The sequence below is a fragment of the Pecten maximus genome, chromosome 19 (genome assembly GCF_902652985.1).
Source record: "Pecten maximus chromosome 19, xPecMax1.1, whole genome shotgun sequence".
NCBI lineage: Eukaryota > Metazoa > Mollusca > Bivalvia > Pectinida > Pectinidae > Pecten > Pecten maximus.
The window spans coordinates 23274923-23290507 of NC_047033.1; the positions used below are offsets into that span (position 1 = coordinate 23274923).

Consider the following 15585-nt stretch of genomic DNA (forward strand, 5'->3'; position numbering starts at 1 on the left):
CTTAGGTGAGGTGACATTGATTACCTTAGGTGAGGAGACATTGATTACCTTAGGTGAGGAGATATTAATTACCTTAGGTGAGGTGACATTGATTACCTTAGGTGAGGAGACATTGATTACCTTAGGTGAGGAGACATTGATTACCTTAGGTGAGGAGACATTGATTACCTTAGGTGAGGAGACATTGATTACCTTAGGTGAGGTGGCATTGATTACCTTAGGTGAGGTGACATTGATTACCTTAGGTGAGGAGACATTGATTACCTTTGGTGAGGAGGTATTGATTACCTTAGGTGAGGAGACATTGATTACCTTAGGTGAGGAGATATTAATTACCTTAGGTGAGGTGACATTGATTACCTTAGGTGAGGTGACATTGATTACCTTAGGTGAGGAGACATTGATTACCTTAGGTGAGGTGGCATTGATTACCTTAGGTGAGGAGGTATTGATTACCTTAGGTGAGGTGACATTAATTACCTTAGGTGAGGTGACATTGATTACCTTAGGTGAGGTGACATTGATTACCTTAGGTGAGAAGACATTGATTACCTTAGGTGAGGAGGTATTGATTACCTTAGGTGAGGAGGTATTGATTACCTTAGGTGAGGAGACATTGATTACCTTAGGTGAGGTGACATTGATTATCTTAGGTGAGGAGACATTGATTACCTTTGGTGAGGAGGTATTGATTACCTTAGGTGAGGTGACATTGATTACCTTAGGTGAGGTGACATTGATTACCTTAGGTGAGGTGGCATTGATTACCTTAGGTGAGGTGACATTGATTACCTTAGGTGAGGAGACATTGATTACCTTAGGTGAGGAGACATTGATTACCTTAGGTGAGGTGACATTGATTACCTTAGGTGAGGTGACATTGATTACCTTAGGTGATGAGGCATTGATTACCTTAGGTGAGGTGGTGTATCTTGTATTAAGTCACTATCACCTACTTTTTGACCTTTCACCTACATAAAAAAAGTCTGTCCAGGCTGTATCTCCGACAATATATATATAAGTATGGAACTTCATACTTGGTGTATGGATTCATCTTATTCATTACAGAAGTATAATCTGTGCTTTCTTGGCATATAATTTCACATCATGTGGGGGATTATAATTCGCCAAATATTTATTTGCATCAATGCATAGATGTACATTATTTTGTTCTGTATCTCATTTTAAGTGACTGAAATGTACAAACATAGTTTAAAGTATTTGTACCAAGTTGGCTTACATAATTATTTATATGTCCACAGTACTAAAAAATTCTCAACTTATTGATAATATACTTTAACGATAAAAATAGCTTTAATGTAAGAACTTTGTATGATAATATACTTTAACGATAAAAATAGCTTTAATGTAAGAACTTTGTTGCAATAAGCTGTTGGTTGTTGAAATAATATGGTTGTTTAATAATGGTTGTTTTTAGCCTTAAAGGCAGTGAGATTATTGCACTGCTGCAGTGTCCTTCATCTGTCTGTGTACTGTTTAAGTAATTTCTCCTCAATAACCAAAACACCCTGAGACCTGATACTGGGCCTATAGTAATTTGCTGGGATGAAGGATTACCAAATTTGTTCAAGGAAATGACCTTGACCTACCTTCAAGGCCACAGGGGTTAAATATACTTGAACCTTTAAACAACTTCATCTTCATGACTAAGAGGCTCATCAGATACCCGTCACATATAATGACTGCTATATAAGCTCAATACCTCAATATCCATTTCAGTATGAGAGTGTGCTACATGTATTCATTTCAGTATGAGAGTTAGCTATATATATAGGCTACATTGTATTAATTTCAGTATGAAATTAGGCTATATGTATTAATTTCAGTATGAAATTAGGCTATATGTATTCATTTCAGTATGAGTGTGCTACATGTATTCATTTCAGTATGAGAGTAACTATATATGTAGGCTACATTGTATTCATTTCAGTATGAAATTAGGCTATATGTATTCATTTCAGTATGAGAGTTAGCTACATGTATTCATTTCAGTATGAGAGTTGGCTACTTGTATTCATTTAAGTATGAGAGTTAGCTACATGTATTCATTTCAGTATGAGAGTTGGCTACTTGTATTCATTTAAGTATGAGAGTTAGCTACATGTATTCATTTCAGTATGAGAGTTGGCTACTTGTATTCATTTAAGTATGAGAGTTAGCTATGTATTCATTTCAATATGAGAGTTGGCTACTTGTATTCATTTCATCTGACCCTATCATGAACTCTGAGCTCATTTGACACCTTTGACCTTGAAAGTAAGTTGGGGTTAGTCATTCATACTAAGGATGATGTTTTAATGCCAGTGGGGTACAACCCAGGCACCATATATAAAAACACCTGTTAGGTCTTACCCACATTAACCAGGGAAGGTTCAGGTCGGGGGGAGTCTGAAGTGATGTCAGGTAAAATGTGTAATTGTATGTATTTGTCTCCTGTTCTTGTTTTAAATGACATAGGTCAACTTTGAAATTGTTATAGCAGTGTGGGCAATATAGGCCAACAGGGCCTCTTGTTTATGAATGGAAAATTATGAGTAGCAGTTACTTTTTGAGTTGTATTTCAACAATGTTATGTAATTTCTGGAATACCTGTTGGTGTTTTGATGACAGGCCATTAAAGGTTTTGTGAAAAAAAATATCTTGATCTTTCCAATATAAGGACAGATGAATATAAATGTTACTGTATTGGTTTTCAATCCCATGATATTTTGATATGTTACATATATTTTTAAAGTCAAAACTGTTAATCAGTACTCATTGCATTGTCAGGACTGCAACAACAATCACATCTTTCTTCATTTTTAATTCAAAAATCTTGACGACTCTCGACATGTATTTTTATATATTTTTTTTATAGGCTCTAATTTTTTCAATCAAATTAGGCATCCCTTTAATTTGTATGCTCCTATATATTAATTTGTAATGAGCATAATAATTCGTTTAAATCATTTGTTTGTGAATTCAAATTCAAGGTGTGAGAAAATGTTCCATGTGTGATAATTCAGTACCTGACAAATTTTGTTGATATTAGTGAAAAGTCAGTGATATTTCATGTTAAATTATGAAACAAAAATTTTAATTGATGACTTGTTCTGATGTTACCGAAAACAAGTGATTATTATAAGTTATATACATTGTTTTGCAATCATTGTAAAATAAGTAAAGTTTCTAGTTTTAAGTAATATTAACAGGTATAGAAGAAGGGTTGCGGGTAGATTATTTTGTAGATACAAAGGGTCGATTACATTATTGAGAGATTATTTTGTAGAAGGCATGGTTTAATGTTAATACATTTTTATTGATAAAACTATATATTCTCTTGTCTGTATGATTTGTGGTACCTTGTGTTATATAGATATCTTAAAAAGTACTATGTTAATTGATGTCAAATCCAAATAATTCTATTTTTTTCTAAATACATAAATTAGGAAACCCATACTGCCAGTTAGAAATCCTGAAATATGTAAAGATTTATATCTGTTTCTCAAAAACAATGTATGATATTATATTTCTTTATATTATTGCCTAATACATTTGGGGATGGTGTGAAAAATTGCACTAATTATGATTTACAACTTTTAATTACCATTCTATGATAACTAGAATGAAGGCCTCTTATTGGTCTAAAAACTGTATCGTCTTGACAAACCAGCCAATGGCTTTGTATACATGTACAGGTCTCTTACCTGTTAATTATTTTGCCATTAAAGCCTTTCCCTATTTCCCATGGTATGTATTTAGCTTAATGGTAAGAGTTGGCATATCACATTAAATAGCAAATGAAAGTTTCTGTTATTTCTGAAGGATTTTATTCAAAATTTAGTTGTTTCATTTGAATTTATCCAAAAATTGGTAGGTAGGTGCAAGAGGGATGGTGTGTACAATTACTGGTTCAGAGAGGGGGTTAATTTCCTTTCCATATGTAAGAAGGTTTAACTTTTATTAAGAAATTATCCATGTTTTTTATTTACAGTCTACTTATAAATTCCATGCAAAGTACAATTTAATCAAAAAAGTATAATTCTATTGATGTTTGACAAACCAGACAACCATTTCCATAATTCTTTGAATAAATGTACGATGTATGTATGTGTTAATATGAAAACCTTAAATTGTGACGGATTAAAATAAAAGGAAGAAAGGTGGTCTTTAACTTCTGCCATAGATCACATGTTTGTATCATTATAATGAACTCTGTGTGCAAATCAGGCTACAACCAATTTGCCGTTGCAGTTTTATATATTGAATAAAGGTCACTATATTTTAGCTTGCCACGTCGAAGTCCAGTAGAGCTATTGCTCTATAACCTCTGGTGTTGTCAATAGACAGTTAGGTGAACATTTTTTTTTAAAACAGTGTTGTGTTAATAATAGTTAGGATACAGCGGAGGTATTTGATATGACAAGTTGTGAGCTTCCTATTACAGAGGTACTCAAAGATGTTTTTTTTTTTTATAAAAGTTATACTTATTCTCTGACTATATAGGGCCATGTACCCAAGGCCTGGTCTTATTTGGTTAGTTTATATGGACAAGGTAGCACTATTCAGTAAACAAGTGAAGCAGCTTTTGCAAAATGGACAAAATCAGTTGGGGTTAGGGTGAAAGTCTCATTGCCATGACTATGTATACCATTCACGATTGTGGGATTATGTTGAAAAGTAATACAACATCTGTCCGGCAAAATTAAAATCCTTCAATATGAGGCTCACAACTTGTCAATAAGCCTTCTTACTTTTCAAAACTTAACCTTGGCCACAGTATGTTAACCGTATGTATTTTATATTTGACATGTGTGATCATTGTGACGAGTCCTTCCATTGGGTTGCGATTTTGAAACCTATGTGGGGCAGTTGCCAGGTACTGACCGTAGGCTGGTGGTTTTTCTCCGGGTACTCCGGCTTTCCTCCACCTCCAAAACCTGGCACATCCTTAAATGACCCTGGCTGTTAATAGGACGTTAAACAAAAACAAACAAACAAACCTTCCATTACATTTGCAGACCTGCTGACCATGACTTTTGACCTAATTGTAGTAAACTAATTCAGTATTTCAACCGACTCAACATGCTACATACCTGTATGTTGTGTTCTGACAACTCTTGTTTAAGTTTTGTTCGGCATCTGAACATTTCTTTTTAATGGAATCACAAATGTATCAACCATAGTTTTACTGAGAGCTCTCGGACTAGTTACATAATAACCAGTTCGTAACAGTTTGGGAACGTTTGCATCATATTGTGTTTGTATAGAGCTAAAGCTAGTATATATAGAACTGCAAATTATCATGTTCCCATCAATGTATAAACAAAGTACGGGAAATACATTTTAATGTTATAACTTGCGTGTTATGTGAGAGGAGTTACAATTATGGCTGTGGATTATTATATTATCAATAAAATCTCGAACAGATTGACTTGTCTTCTGTTTTTTAATACCTTGTCCATGTTTTGAAATTGTAGGAGAAATAACATACAAATATTAATATTAAAGATGTTACATCTCCGAGTTATTCTGATCGACTGAAAACAAAAATAGACTGTTGCATGTTTTTACACAATAACAAAAGTTACATACATTAAAGGCAGTATTGTTACCCTCCAAAAGTGCCATGGCACAGCGTCCATCGTTTGTCACCATTCCCTTTAAATTGCTACTCTAGTCCTGAGTGCATTTTGACAGAATTTTGGTCAGGAGCATTAATTGGCAGAAGAAATCCAATGTTGTATATATGGAGTGTGCGACTCCCCTAGGACCAGAGGGACAGGCCCACTAGGAGAAATTGAGGTAAAAATTCTCTACTTGGGGCCCGGTTGCCGAGTGGTTAAGGTGTCCCGACACTTTATCACTAGCCCTCCACCTCTGGTTGTGAGTTCAGAAACCTACGTGGGGCAGTTGCCAGGTACTGACTGTAGGCCGGTGGTTTTTCTCCGGGTACTCCGGCTTTCCTCCACCTCCAAAATCTGGCACGTCCGTAAATGACCATTTCTGTTACATTGTAATAGGACGTTAAACAAAAACAAACCAAACCAAAGTCACTACTAGTCTCAACTGACTGAATGGATTTGGATGAAATTTGGTCTGGAGCATTATTGGACAGAGGAGATCTGAAATGTTGTATAAATGGAGGGTGTGGCTCCCTTGGGCCCTGGCCAGGTTAAATAGGGGAAACAGAGTAAATCCTTTATATAAGCACTAGCTAGTCCTGAACAACTGAATGGATTTTAATGAAATTTATTGAGCAAAGTAGATCCAGTGTCATACAAAAGGCCCCATGGGCGTGTACCGCTCAACTGGATATAGCAGTACTGTAATTATGGCAAATTATAAGCACTCTTTAAGTTATATTACAAATCATAACTTTTCCATTATAGAGCCTGCCTCACAGCACCATGTATTTCTGTCGACTTATCCCTTTAACATTCTGGTTCAAAATTGACAAGTCAGCAAGTTCCCAACCTGTGGCTATATACCCACTATTCCCCATATAATCATGAAGAACTTGCATGCCAATGTCACTCAGGTTCAGTTTGACATTTGGGCTTCAAAATTTAACTAATCTGGGCTATTGTCAGAGATCAAACTTCTTCTTGACATCTTGGACCATGAACTTTGAGTCAGTGATCTGGATATTTGGTTAGGTGAAATCTTGTTTAATCCCAAAGAACTTTTCTGCATTTTAAAAGTGTTCATAAGTAAAAATATTAGAAAATTTGACCCTTACCTTAGATCATATGAGTAACCTTGACCTTTAACCTGGACATAAAGTCAGTTGACTCATTTCAAGTCCAAGTAATCTTTTTGGAATACATCATAAAATGTTAATCAGTGAAAAGATAGAAAATTTACCTTTGATCCAGATAATACTCCTTTGTGTGCCGATGCTCCTTACTAAATTTCATCAAAATCCATTCAGTCAGTTGAGACAAGTAGCAATCGATTTAAAGGATTTACCCTCCATTTCCCTTACTGGACCCCACACATCCGTATCTAGGGAAGCAACACCCTCTGTTTATACTACGTTAGATCTCCTTTGCCTGTAAATGCTCCTGACCAAATTTAATCAAAATCCATTCAGTACGTTGAGACAAGTAGTGATCGATTTAAAGGATTTACCCTCTATTTCCCTTACTGGACCCCACACATCCGTATCTAGGGAAGCAACACCCTCTGTTTATACTACGTTAGATCTCCTTTGCCTGTAAATGCTCCTGACCAAATTTAATCAAAATCCATTCAGTACGTTGAGACAAGTAGTGATCGATTTAAAGGATTTACCCTCTATTTCCCTTACTGGACCCCGATCCTCTGTATCCTGCAGGGAAGCAACACCCGCCGTAGATCTTCTTAGCCCTGGAATAACACTTCAAACCTTTCATCAAAATCCATTCAGGCATTCAGAACTAGTAGTGATTTAAAAGAAATGTTGATGAACGATGGATGCTGCGCCGTAGCATAAGCTAATCTGTCCTAGAGGCCAGTCGAGGTAATAAACAAGAGGCCCAGAGGGCCTGTATCGCTCACCTGGATTTCATGAGATATGAAACAAGAATGCTGATTAAGTATATTTGTCACTGGTATTGCTATGTCAATATATCATAGGCATTTTAAATGGGTACGTGAGGATTTGATGTCAAAAAATGCATTAATCCATGAAATAAAATTAACTTTTGGCACAACCCCATAGGGATGCTACCACACAAATGTGAGTGATATCCATTGCTTAATTTCAGAAAAGAAGTTGTTTAAACCAATTGACCCCTTTTGACCCCGCCTTCTGCACCCAAGGGGGAGTGGGGGTCAGTTCCTTCCTTTATAAAATTTTGAATCCCTACCCAAAAGGATGCTACCAGGCAAAAATGAGCGATATATCTTGCTTAGTTTCAGAGAAGAAGTTGTTCATATCAATTCAGCCAAATTGACCCCTCTTGGCCCCGCCCCTCAGGCCCCCGGGGGGTCAGCCTCACCATTTGTACAATTTTGAATGTCCACCCAATAGTTTGATGCTACCAGGCAAATATGAGCAATATCCATTGCTTGGTTTCAGAGAAGAAATCGCTAATATCAATATAGCCCAATTGACCACATTTGGCCCCGCCCCTCAGGCCCCCGGGGGGTCAGCTCCATCATTTGTACAATTTTTAATCCCCACCCCATAGTGATGCTACCAGGCAAATATGAGCAATATCCATCGCTTGGTTTCAGAGAAGAAGTCGTTTATATTAAGAGAGCCAAATTGACCCCTTTTGGCCCCGCCCCTCAGACCCCTTGGGGGTCAGCCCCACCATTTGTACAATTTTGAATCCCCACTCCATAGGGATGCTACCAGGTAAATATGAGTGATATCCATTGCTTAGTTTCAGAGCAGAAGCCGTTTATATCAATTCTGTAAAACTGACCCCTTTTGGCCCCGCCCCTCAGACCCCAGGGGGTCAGCCCCGTCATTTGTACAATTTCAAATTCCTACCCCAAGGTGATGCTACCAGTAAAATATGAGAGATATCCATTGTTTGGTTCCAGAGAAGAAGACGTTTATATGAATATAGCCCGATTGACCACATTTGGCCCCGCCCCTCAGGCCCCTGGGGGGTCAGTCCCATCATTTGTACAATTTTGAATCCCCACCCCATAATGATGCTACCAGGTAAATATGAGCGATAGCCATTGCTTGGTTTCAGAGAAGAAGTCGTTTATATCAATATAGCCAGATTGACCACATTTGGCCCCGCCCCTCAGGCCCCTGGGGGGTCAGCCCCATCATTTGTACAATTTTGAATCCCAACCCAATAGTGATGCTACCAGGCAAATATGAGTGATAGCCATTGCTTGGTTTCAGAGAAGAAGTCGTTTATATCAATAGCGCAAAAATGACCCCTTTTGGCCCCGCCCCAGAGGCCCCCAGGGGGTCAGCCCCATCATTTGTACAATTCTGAGTCCCCTACCCATAGGGATGCTTCTGACCAAATTTGGTCAAATTCTGATGTGTGGTTATGAAGAAGAAGTCAATTGTTGACGGGCGGACGGACGACGGACGGACGGACGACGGACGCAACGGTATGGCATAAGCTCACCTTGGTCCTTCGGACCAGGTGAGCTAATAATTAATCACAACCCAGAGAAATAAAATTTGGTGTTTATTACATACATTTCTGTACTGTGTGGCTGCCATTTATTGTCATTTGTGACAATAAGCATATAAAGTGTATATACTGTCTGCAATGAAATTGTAATACATTATTATGTATTACATGTGATATTTGAAACATGTTAAACAATGAACAAATATCTGTATTATACAGTTCTTGAACCAGTTAAAGATCAATATCTTAACACTGATGGCAGTCTTAAAGACATAAAGAAAACTTATTCTGACCTGATCTTTGAATTTGATTATCCCACATGTAAATGGGCCACCAAAAGTCAATTAGTTTTCATTTTTTTTGTCGGTATGGAATAATGTGTATGAAGAAGTTTAACACTGCCCTCAGGTGGAAACCTTGTTTGACATTTTGCATATTTACGAAAACATTGTATTGTGTGCATCCTGTGAAAATTTGACTTAATATTAGTTTCAAATCTCTCTGCTATCGACGGCAACATCAAAAGTTGAAAATGAATGTACATCCAAATTTGAACTACAGCGGACACTGAAAGGTGCCAAATATTGTCTGTGCATGTCCACAACAAAATGGGATCTATCTTTTTCACCATGACATCACCTTCTGAGTCGTACCCAAAAATAATCATCCGATTATTTGAACATCCAAAAGATGGGATAATGTATGGTGAAAGTTGTTTGTTCTTGTTTACTTGTGCAAAGCTGTTGGTAATTGTTTGTGCAATTAACTGGCAAAGTTGGCTCTTGTTGTCCATATTATGTTTGTAAAAGTCACTTTCTGAGGAACACGTAGGACATCCAGATAAAGATACACTGTCTGATATACTATCATTGTCTTCCTCGCACTCATCTGTGATGATTTCCGGAATTTCTTTCCAAATTTTCACAGGGATTTTCTGGTCAATGAAAATATCTGCAAAACCATTCCAAATCTGCATTGCACCTGTAACGGGAAAGATTCATAATGTTTAAATCAGTTCTTTTAAGATTATCATACTTGTGCACATGATATCAAATTTGTCAAGAGGCAACTTGGGTCTGCACTTTAAAACCTGAATTTTTAGGGAGCCACAATATGGAAGTGACTGATTCAACAACTAATGAAGATATGCCTTTGTTGGAAATTTTGTTCATTTAATAAGGTTCAATTCATTGCTGTAGATAACTCCTAATTTACAGCATGTTGTCCTTGTTACCATGTGCTGTGATCAATTTGTATACAAACTTCAAAAGTCATTCACCTTGGAGCCAGCAAGATCTGTTATAAAGTGTTCCAATATCATGACCTCTTGGTTAATCATGTTTGTAAATAACAATAATTTGGTCATGTTGACATTGGTTAATCATGTTTGTAAATAACAATAATTTGGTCATGTTGACATTGAGTGTGTCAATAAAGGCCATTTATGATCAGTAAGACACATTTGATAGTTCTTCCTCCCAAAATGTTTTGGGCTGTACTTTTGACCCTGGGTAATATTGCTACTTGTAACCAATTGGTTATTCAGAATATTTTAAGGGGAAATTATCCCAGACAGATGAATAGGGAATGCCTCACCACAGAATAAGTTCACATCAACTGGTGAGCTAAAAATATAACCATGTACAAATATATTTCTGAATGCAAAACCATGTACACATGTATTTCAAATTAGCTAAAAATCCTGTATGTACACATACATGTTATTATTTTCATGCAAATTAGTCTACACATCCACTGGAAATGATATTCCAGCCACAATATATTTGATTATTGAATCCATTAATCACAAACCTTCTACATGTATATGCTTTAAAGAATATGCTCACCTATTCCAGTGGGTCCTTTTTGCATAGTTCTCTTGCAGCCACCAGGACAACTTTTTGGTGAAGCCACGCTGCGATTGTCCAGGACACATAGGCCTCCACCAAGTGGTGCAAACAAATGAACAGCTAAAGCGTAGGCTATATCAGTTTTAGATGACATCTCAGGAACCATTCCATCTTTTGCTTTGCAAACTTTTGACAAACAAATGTCATGTGTGTCTTTCTCTGCAAGACAAATATAAAATATTTCACCCAATGACACCCATTTTCATCATTTTGTATTAGTATTATTATCAAATTCTCACTTATTTCAATGACCTTCACACCTAAGCTTGTCAGGATAGTCATTCTAAACAAGCTAATTTCCCCTTTTGAGCCCTTCCCTTAGTCCCCAGAAACAAATAAAGGCCAATGGGGCCTGCATCTCTAACCTTCATATTTCAGTACATTAAATACAACATGTATTCTACATCAATAGTTTGTATAAAATTGGTTCTTCGATTTCACTTAAGGATAATTCAGGCCAAATTTGAACCAAATCCTTTTTTCCTCAATAAGTCAAAGTAGCAAAATTTATCAATGTAAACCATGATTGGCCTAGAGCACCCCAAAGATGTTTTAGCTCAAATTTCAGAGGCATATCAGGGAGAAGAATTTTAAAGTAAAATTTAATGCAGGGCAGATGATCAAACAACCGTACACCAGTCGAAACATGAAAATGTTCCTAATTCATTCAAATAACTAGCTCTTGCATGATTTGACATATTGGACAGAATGCTACTTTGAAACATGATCAGTTATTCAAATGCAGGATAATTTGAAATAGAAAACAAAGTGCTTTGATATATTTATAATGAAAAAGGTGTAATCTTTTTAACATCGCCCAATAACCAATGTGACACGTATTGTATATATTTGCACAAGAACTGTTCATCATCTAACTTTAAGCTCAAATTACAATTTATATCATTGCAGACATTGTTTTCCATTGGCTACATTGTAAAGTCATTGGAAGCACAATGCAAATATCATATGGTAAGTGATGAGCATAGATTTACCTGTGTTAGAATCAATTATTGAGACTTTTACAAACAAAAAAACCCAAGACAACTGAATTAATTTGTGTGTTTGTAAAAATGTACCATGTTGCTTTGGCTATGATTTCTATATATATGAGAAATCAATGTGTTTCTATTTTAAATTATCCTGCATTTGATTAACTTATTCATTACTCGAAGTAGAACTGTTATAGGAATGCAGGACTGCAGGATTTTGGCATGGCCTACCTGTTCAATATTTGCAATTGGTGGTATAAATGCGAATAAATTCAGGAATATTGCTAATGTTATTAAATTATTAGGTGATATCAGAAGTTTAATGCAACTGCCCCAAGTTGGATGAACCCATGCCTCCCGAATGTTTTTTAAATGTATGTCAGAGGAATCTTATTCTTAATGGTTAACTAATTCCTTCAGAAATGAAGATTACATTCGCTATCGCGTTGATCTCTCGGAGGAATTGCAAGGGCATGGGAAGGATTTTATACAGTGATTTTTTTAAGTGCAGATAAGATGAAAAGATTTCGGTGATTATAGTGTGAGGACTTCAAGGGCTACGTATAGGGGATATATGCCTTGAAGTCCTCAAGTGTGTTGCATTGTACTGCTGCTACATAAGGAGATTTCACTGTGATATTGTGTTTCGAAAAAATGAGTATTTGTATATGTGTCCTTTGTAGCAGATCTGGAGATATACCTGAATGAGTGTGTATGCATGTAGTGTTGGTCATTGAAGTTTGAACGTCATGTCTGTGACTGAACTAGTGTTATGATATTTGTTGTCCTATATCACTATATTGAAGAGCAGTATATTCCAGTTTGGGTCTGACCACAGGTGCCTGGCTCGTTTTATAAAATAATAACACATAAGCGTACATATAAATGAGACTCATTTGTATGTACTCTCATATGTTATTATTTTATAAAACGAGTCAGGCACCTAGTGCTTTGTGTGCATGTTCTTTTATGCATAATTTTGTATTCCGTACCAACTATATATGCTATCAAGGAATTGTATGCCGATATAAGATCTTGATCAACAGCACTGTCATCGGGGTTTTCATCTTTCGCCAATAATTCAAGGTTCTTGAAAATGAAAACATCTTCGAACTTAAACATGAAGACATTCCAAGGTGTAGGTGGGTCTGAAGGCAAGGGCTCCTCTATCCCGAAAAGCGGCATCCTCATATTCGCTGTTTCAAAACTACCTTCTGGGCTGCATTGGAAAATTTCCAAGTTCATAAGTTCCAAAACCTCTTTTTCGATGATACTTTTAAACTCATTCTGTACTGCACGACGAGCGCATTCGCGCAACATTTTTGCAGTTCGTAAACAGATACTATTAATGGTTTTCAATACTGGAGAGTTCCAGTATTTATCTTATACAGGTCTCGCACAACTAATTATTTGACTATATGATATAGCTTGTGCCTCCATCCCCTCTATCGCTCATTTGACGTTCAAATTATGTGAAACTTAATATCAAATTAAAGATAACAGTTTTCACTACCTGATAATTGAGATATTGGATAGATTTTAAAGGCATATAAGAGTACACCGGTACTTGAAAGACTTGGTTTGAAACAGCGGTATAACATCAGCTTGAACCACATAGGGGGCATGTCGAGGTTTATATTTTTTTTAAAAGTCATAAATTCCTATATATATTGACAATATAAACCCGTGTTATTTACAGCCACAGGTGACGTCATTAGTTATAACCTTATAAACCCGTGTTATTTACAGCCACAGGTGACGTCATTAGGTATAATCTTATAAACCCGTGTTATTTACAGCCATAGGTGACATCATTAGGTATAACCTTATAAACCCGTGTTATTTACAGCCACAGGTGACGTCATTAGGTATAACCTTATAAACCCGTGTTATTTACAGCTACAGGTGACGTCATTATGTATAACCTTATAATCCCGTGTTATTTACAGCAATAGGTGACATCATTAGGTATAACCTTATAAACCCGTGTTATTTACAGCCACAGGTGACATCAATAGGTATAACCTTATAAACCCGTGTTATTTACAGCCAGAGGTGACGTCATTAGGTATAACCTTATAAACCAGTGTTATTTACAGCCATAGGTGACATCATTAGGTATAACCTGTATAAACCCGTATTATTGGCAGCCACAGGTGACGTCATTAGGTATAACCTTATAAACCCGTGTTATTTACAGCCACAGGTGACGTCATTAGGTATAACCTTATAAACCCGTGTTATTTACAGCCACAGGTGACATCATTAGGTATGACCTTATAAACCCGTGTTATTTACAGCCATAGGTGACATCATTAGGTATAACCTGATAAACCCGTGTTATTTACAGCCACAGGTGACGTCATTAGGTATAACCTTATAAACCCGTGTTATTTACAGCCACTGGTGACGTCATTAGGTATAACCTGTATAAACCCGTATTATTGGCAGCCACAGGTGACGTCATTAGGTATAACCTTATAAACCCGTGTTATTTACAGCCACAGGTGACGTCATTAGGTATAACCTGTATAAACCCGTGTTATTTACAGCCATAGGTGACGTCATTAGGTATGACCTTATAAACCCGTGTTATTTACAGCCACAGGTGACGTCATTAGGTATGACCTTATAAACCTGTGTTATTTACAGCCACAGGTGACGTCATTAGGTATGACCTTATAAACCCGTGTTATTTACAGCCACAGGTGACGTCATTAGGTATAACCTTATAAACCCGTGTTATTTACAGCCATAGGTGACATCATTAGGTATAACCTGATAAACCCGTGCTATTTACAGCCACAGGTGACGTCATTAGGTATAACCTTATAAACCCGTGTTATTTACACCACTGGTGACGTCATTAGGTATAACCTGTATAAACCCGTATTATTGGCAGCCACAGGTGACGTCATTAGGTATAACCTTTTAAACCCGTGTTATTTACAGCCACAGGTGACGTCATTAGGTATAACCTGTATAAACCCGTGTTATTTACAGCCATAGGTGACGTCATTAGGTATGACCTTATAAACCCGTGTTATTTACAGCCACAGGTGACGTCATAAGGTATGACCTTATAAACCTGTGTCATTTACAGCCACAGGTGACGTCATTAGGTATGACCTTATAAACCCGTGTTATTTACAGCCATAGGTGACATCATTAGGTATGACCTTATAAACACGTGTTATTTACAGCCACAGGTGACGTCATTAGGTATGACCTTATAAACCCGTGTAATTTACAGCCACAGGTGATATCATTAGGTATAACCTTATAAACCCGTGTTATTTACAGCCATAGGTGACATCATTAGGTATAACCTTATAAACCCGTGTTATTTACAGCCACAGGTGACGTCATTAGGTATAACCTGTATAAACCCGTATTATTGGCAGCCACAGGTGACGTCATTAGGTATAACCTTATAAATCCGTGTTATTTACAGCCACAGGTGACGTCATTAGGTATAACCTGTATAAACCCGTATTATTGGCAGCCACAGGTGACATCATTAGGTATAACCTGTATAAACCCGTATTATTGGCAGCCACAGGTGACATCATTATGTATAACCTTATA

The 15585-nt window shown here is 36.8% G+C and overlaps 1 protein-coding gene across 1 annotated transcript; it reads right to left on the reverse strand.

Moving 5' to 3' along the window:
* Positions 1-9139: 9139 nt before the first annotated feature.
* On the reverse strand, positions 9140-13328 carry LOC117317282. Its single transcript, XM_033872029.1, has 3 exons — positions 12990-13328; positions 10946-11167; positions 9140-10079 (listed from the first exon to the last, which is right to left on the reverse strand). The coding sequence occupies exons 1-3, from the start codon at positions 13315-13317 to the stop codon at positions 9439-9441; spliced, it is 1191 nt and encodes a 396-aa protein (XP_033727920.1). The 5' UTR covers positions 13318-13328; the 3' UTR covers positions 9140-9438.
* Positions 13329-15585: the final 2257 nt, after the last annotated feature.

What these genes read in the sequence shown, in the direction of transcription:
- LOC117317282 (XM_033872029.1), bottom strand. Translation starts at nt 13,317, where the DNA reads ATGTTGCGCGAATGCGCTCGTCGTGCAGTACAGAATGAGTTTAAAAGT. An exon ending in CTTGATAGCATATATAGTTG is followed by an intron (nt 11,168 to 12,989) that starts GTACGGAATACA and finishes TTTGTCTTGCAG; the next exon opens with AGAAAGACACACATGACATT. An exon ending in AAAAGGACCCACTGGAATAG is followed by an intron (nt 10,080 to 10,945) that starts GTGAGCATATTC and finishes TTCCCGTTACAG; the next exon opens with GTGCAATGCAGATTTGGAAT.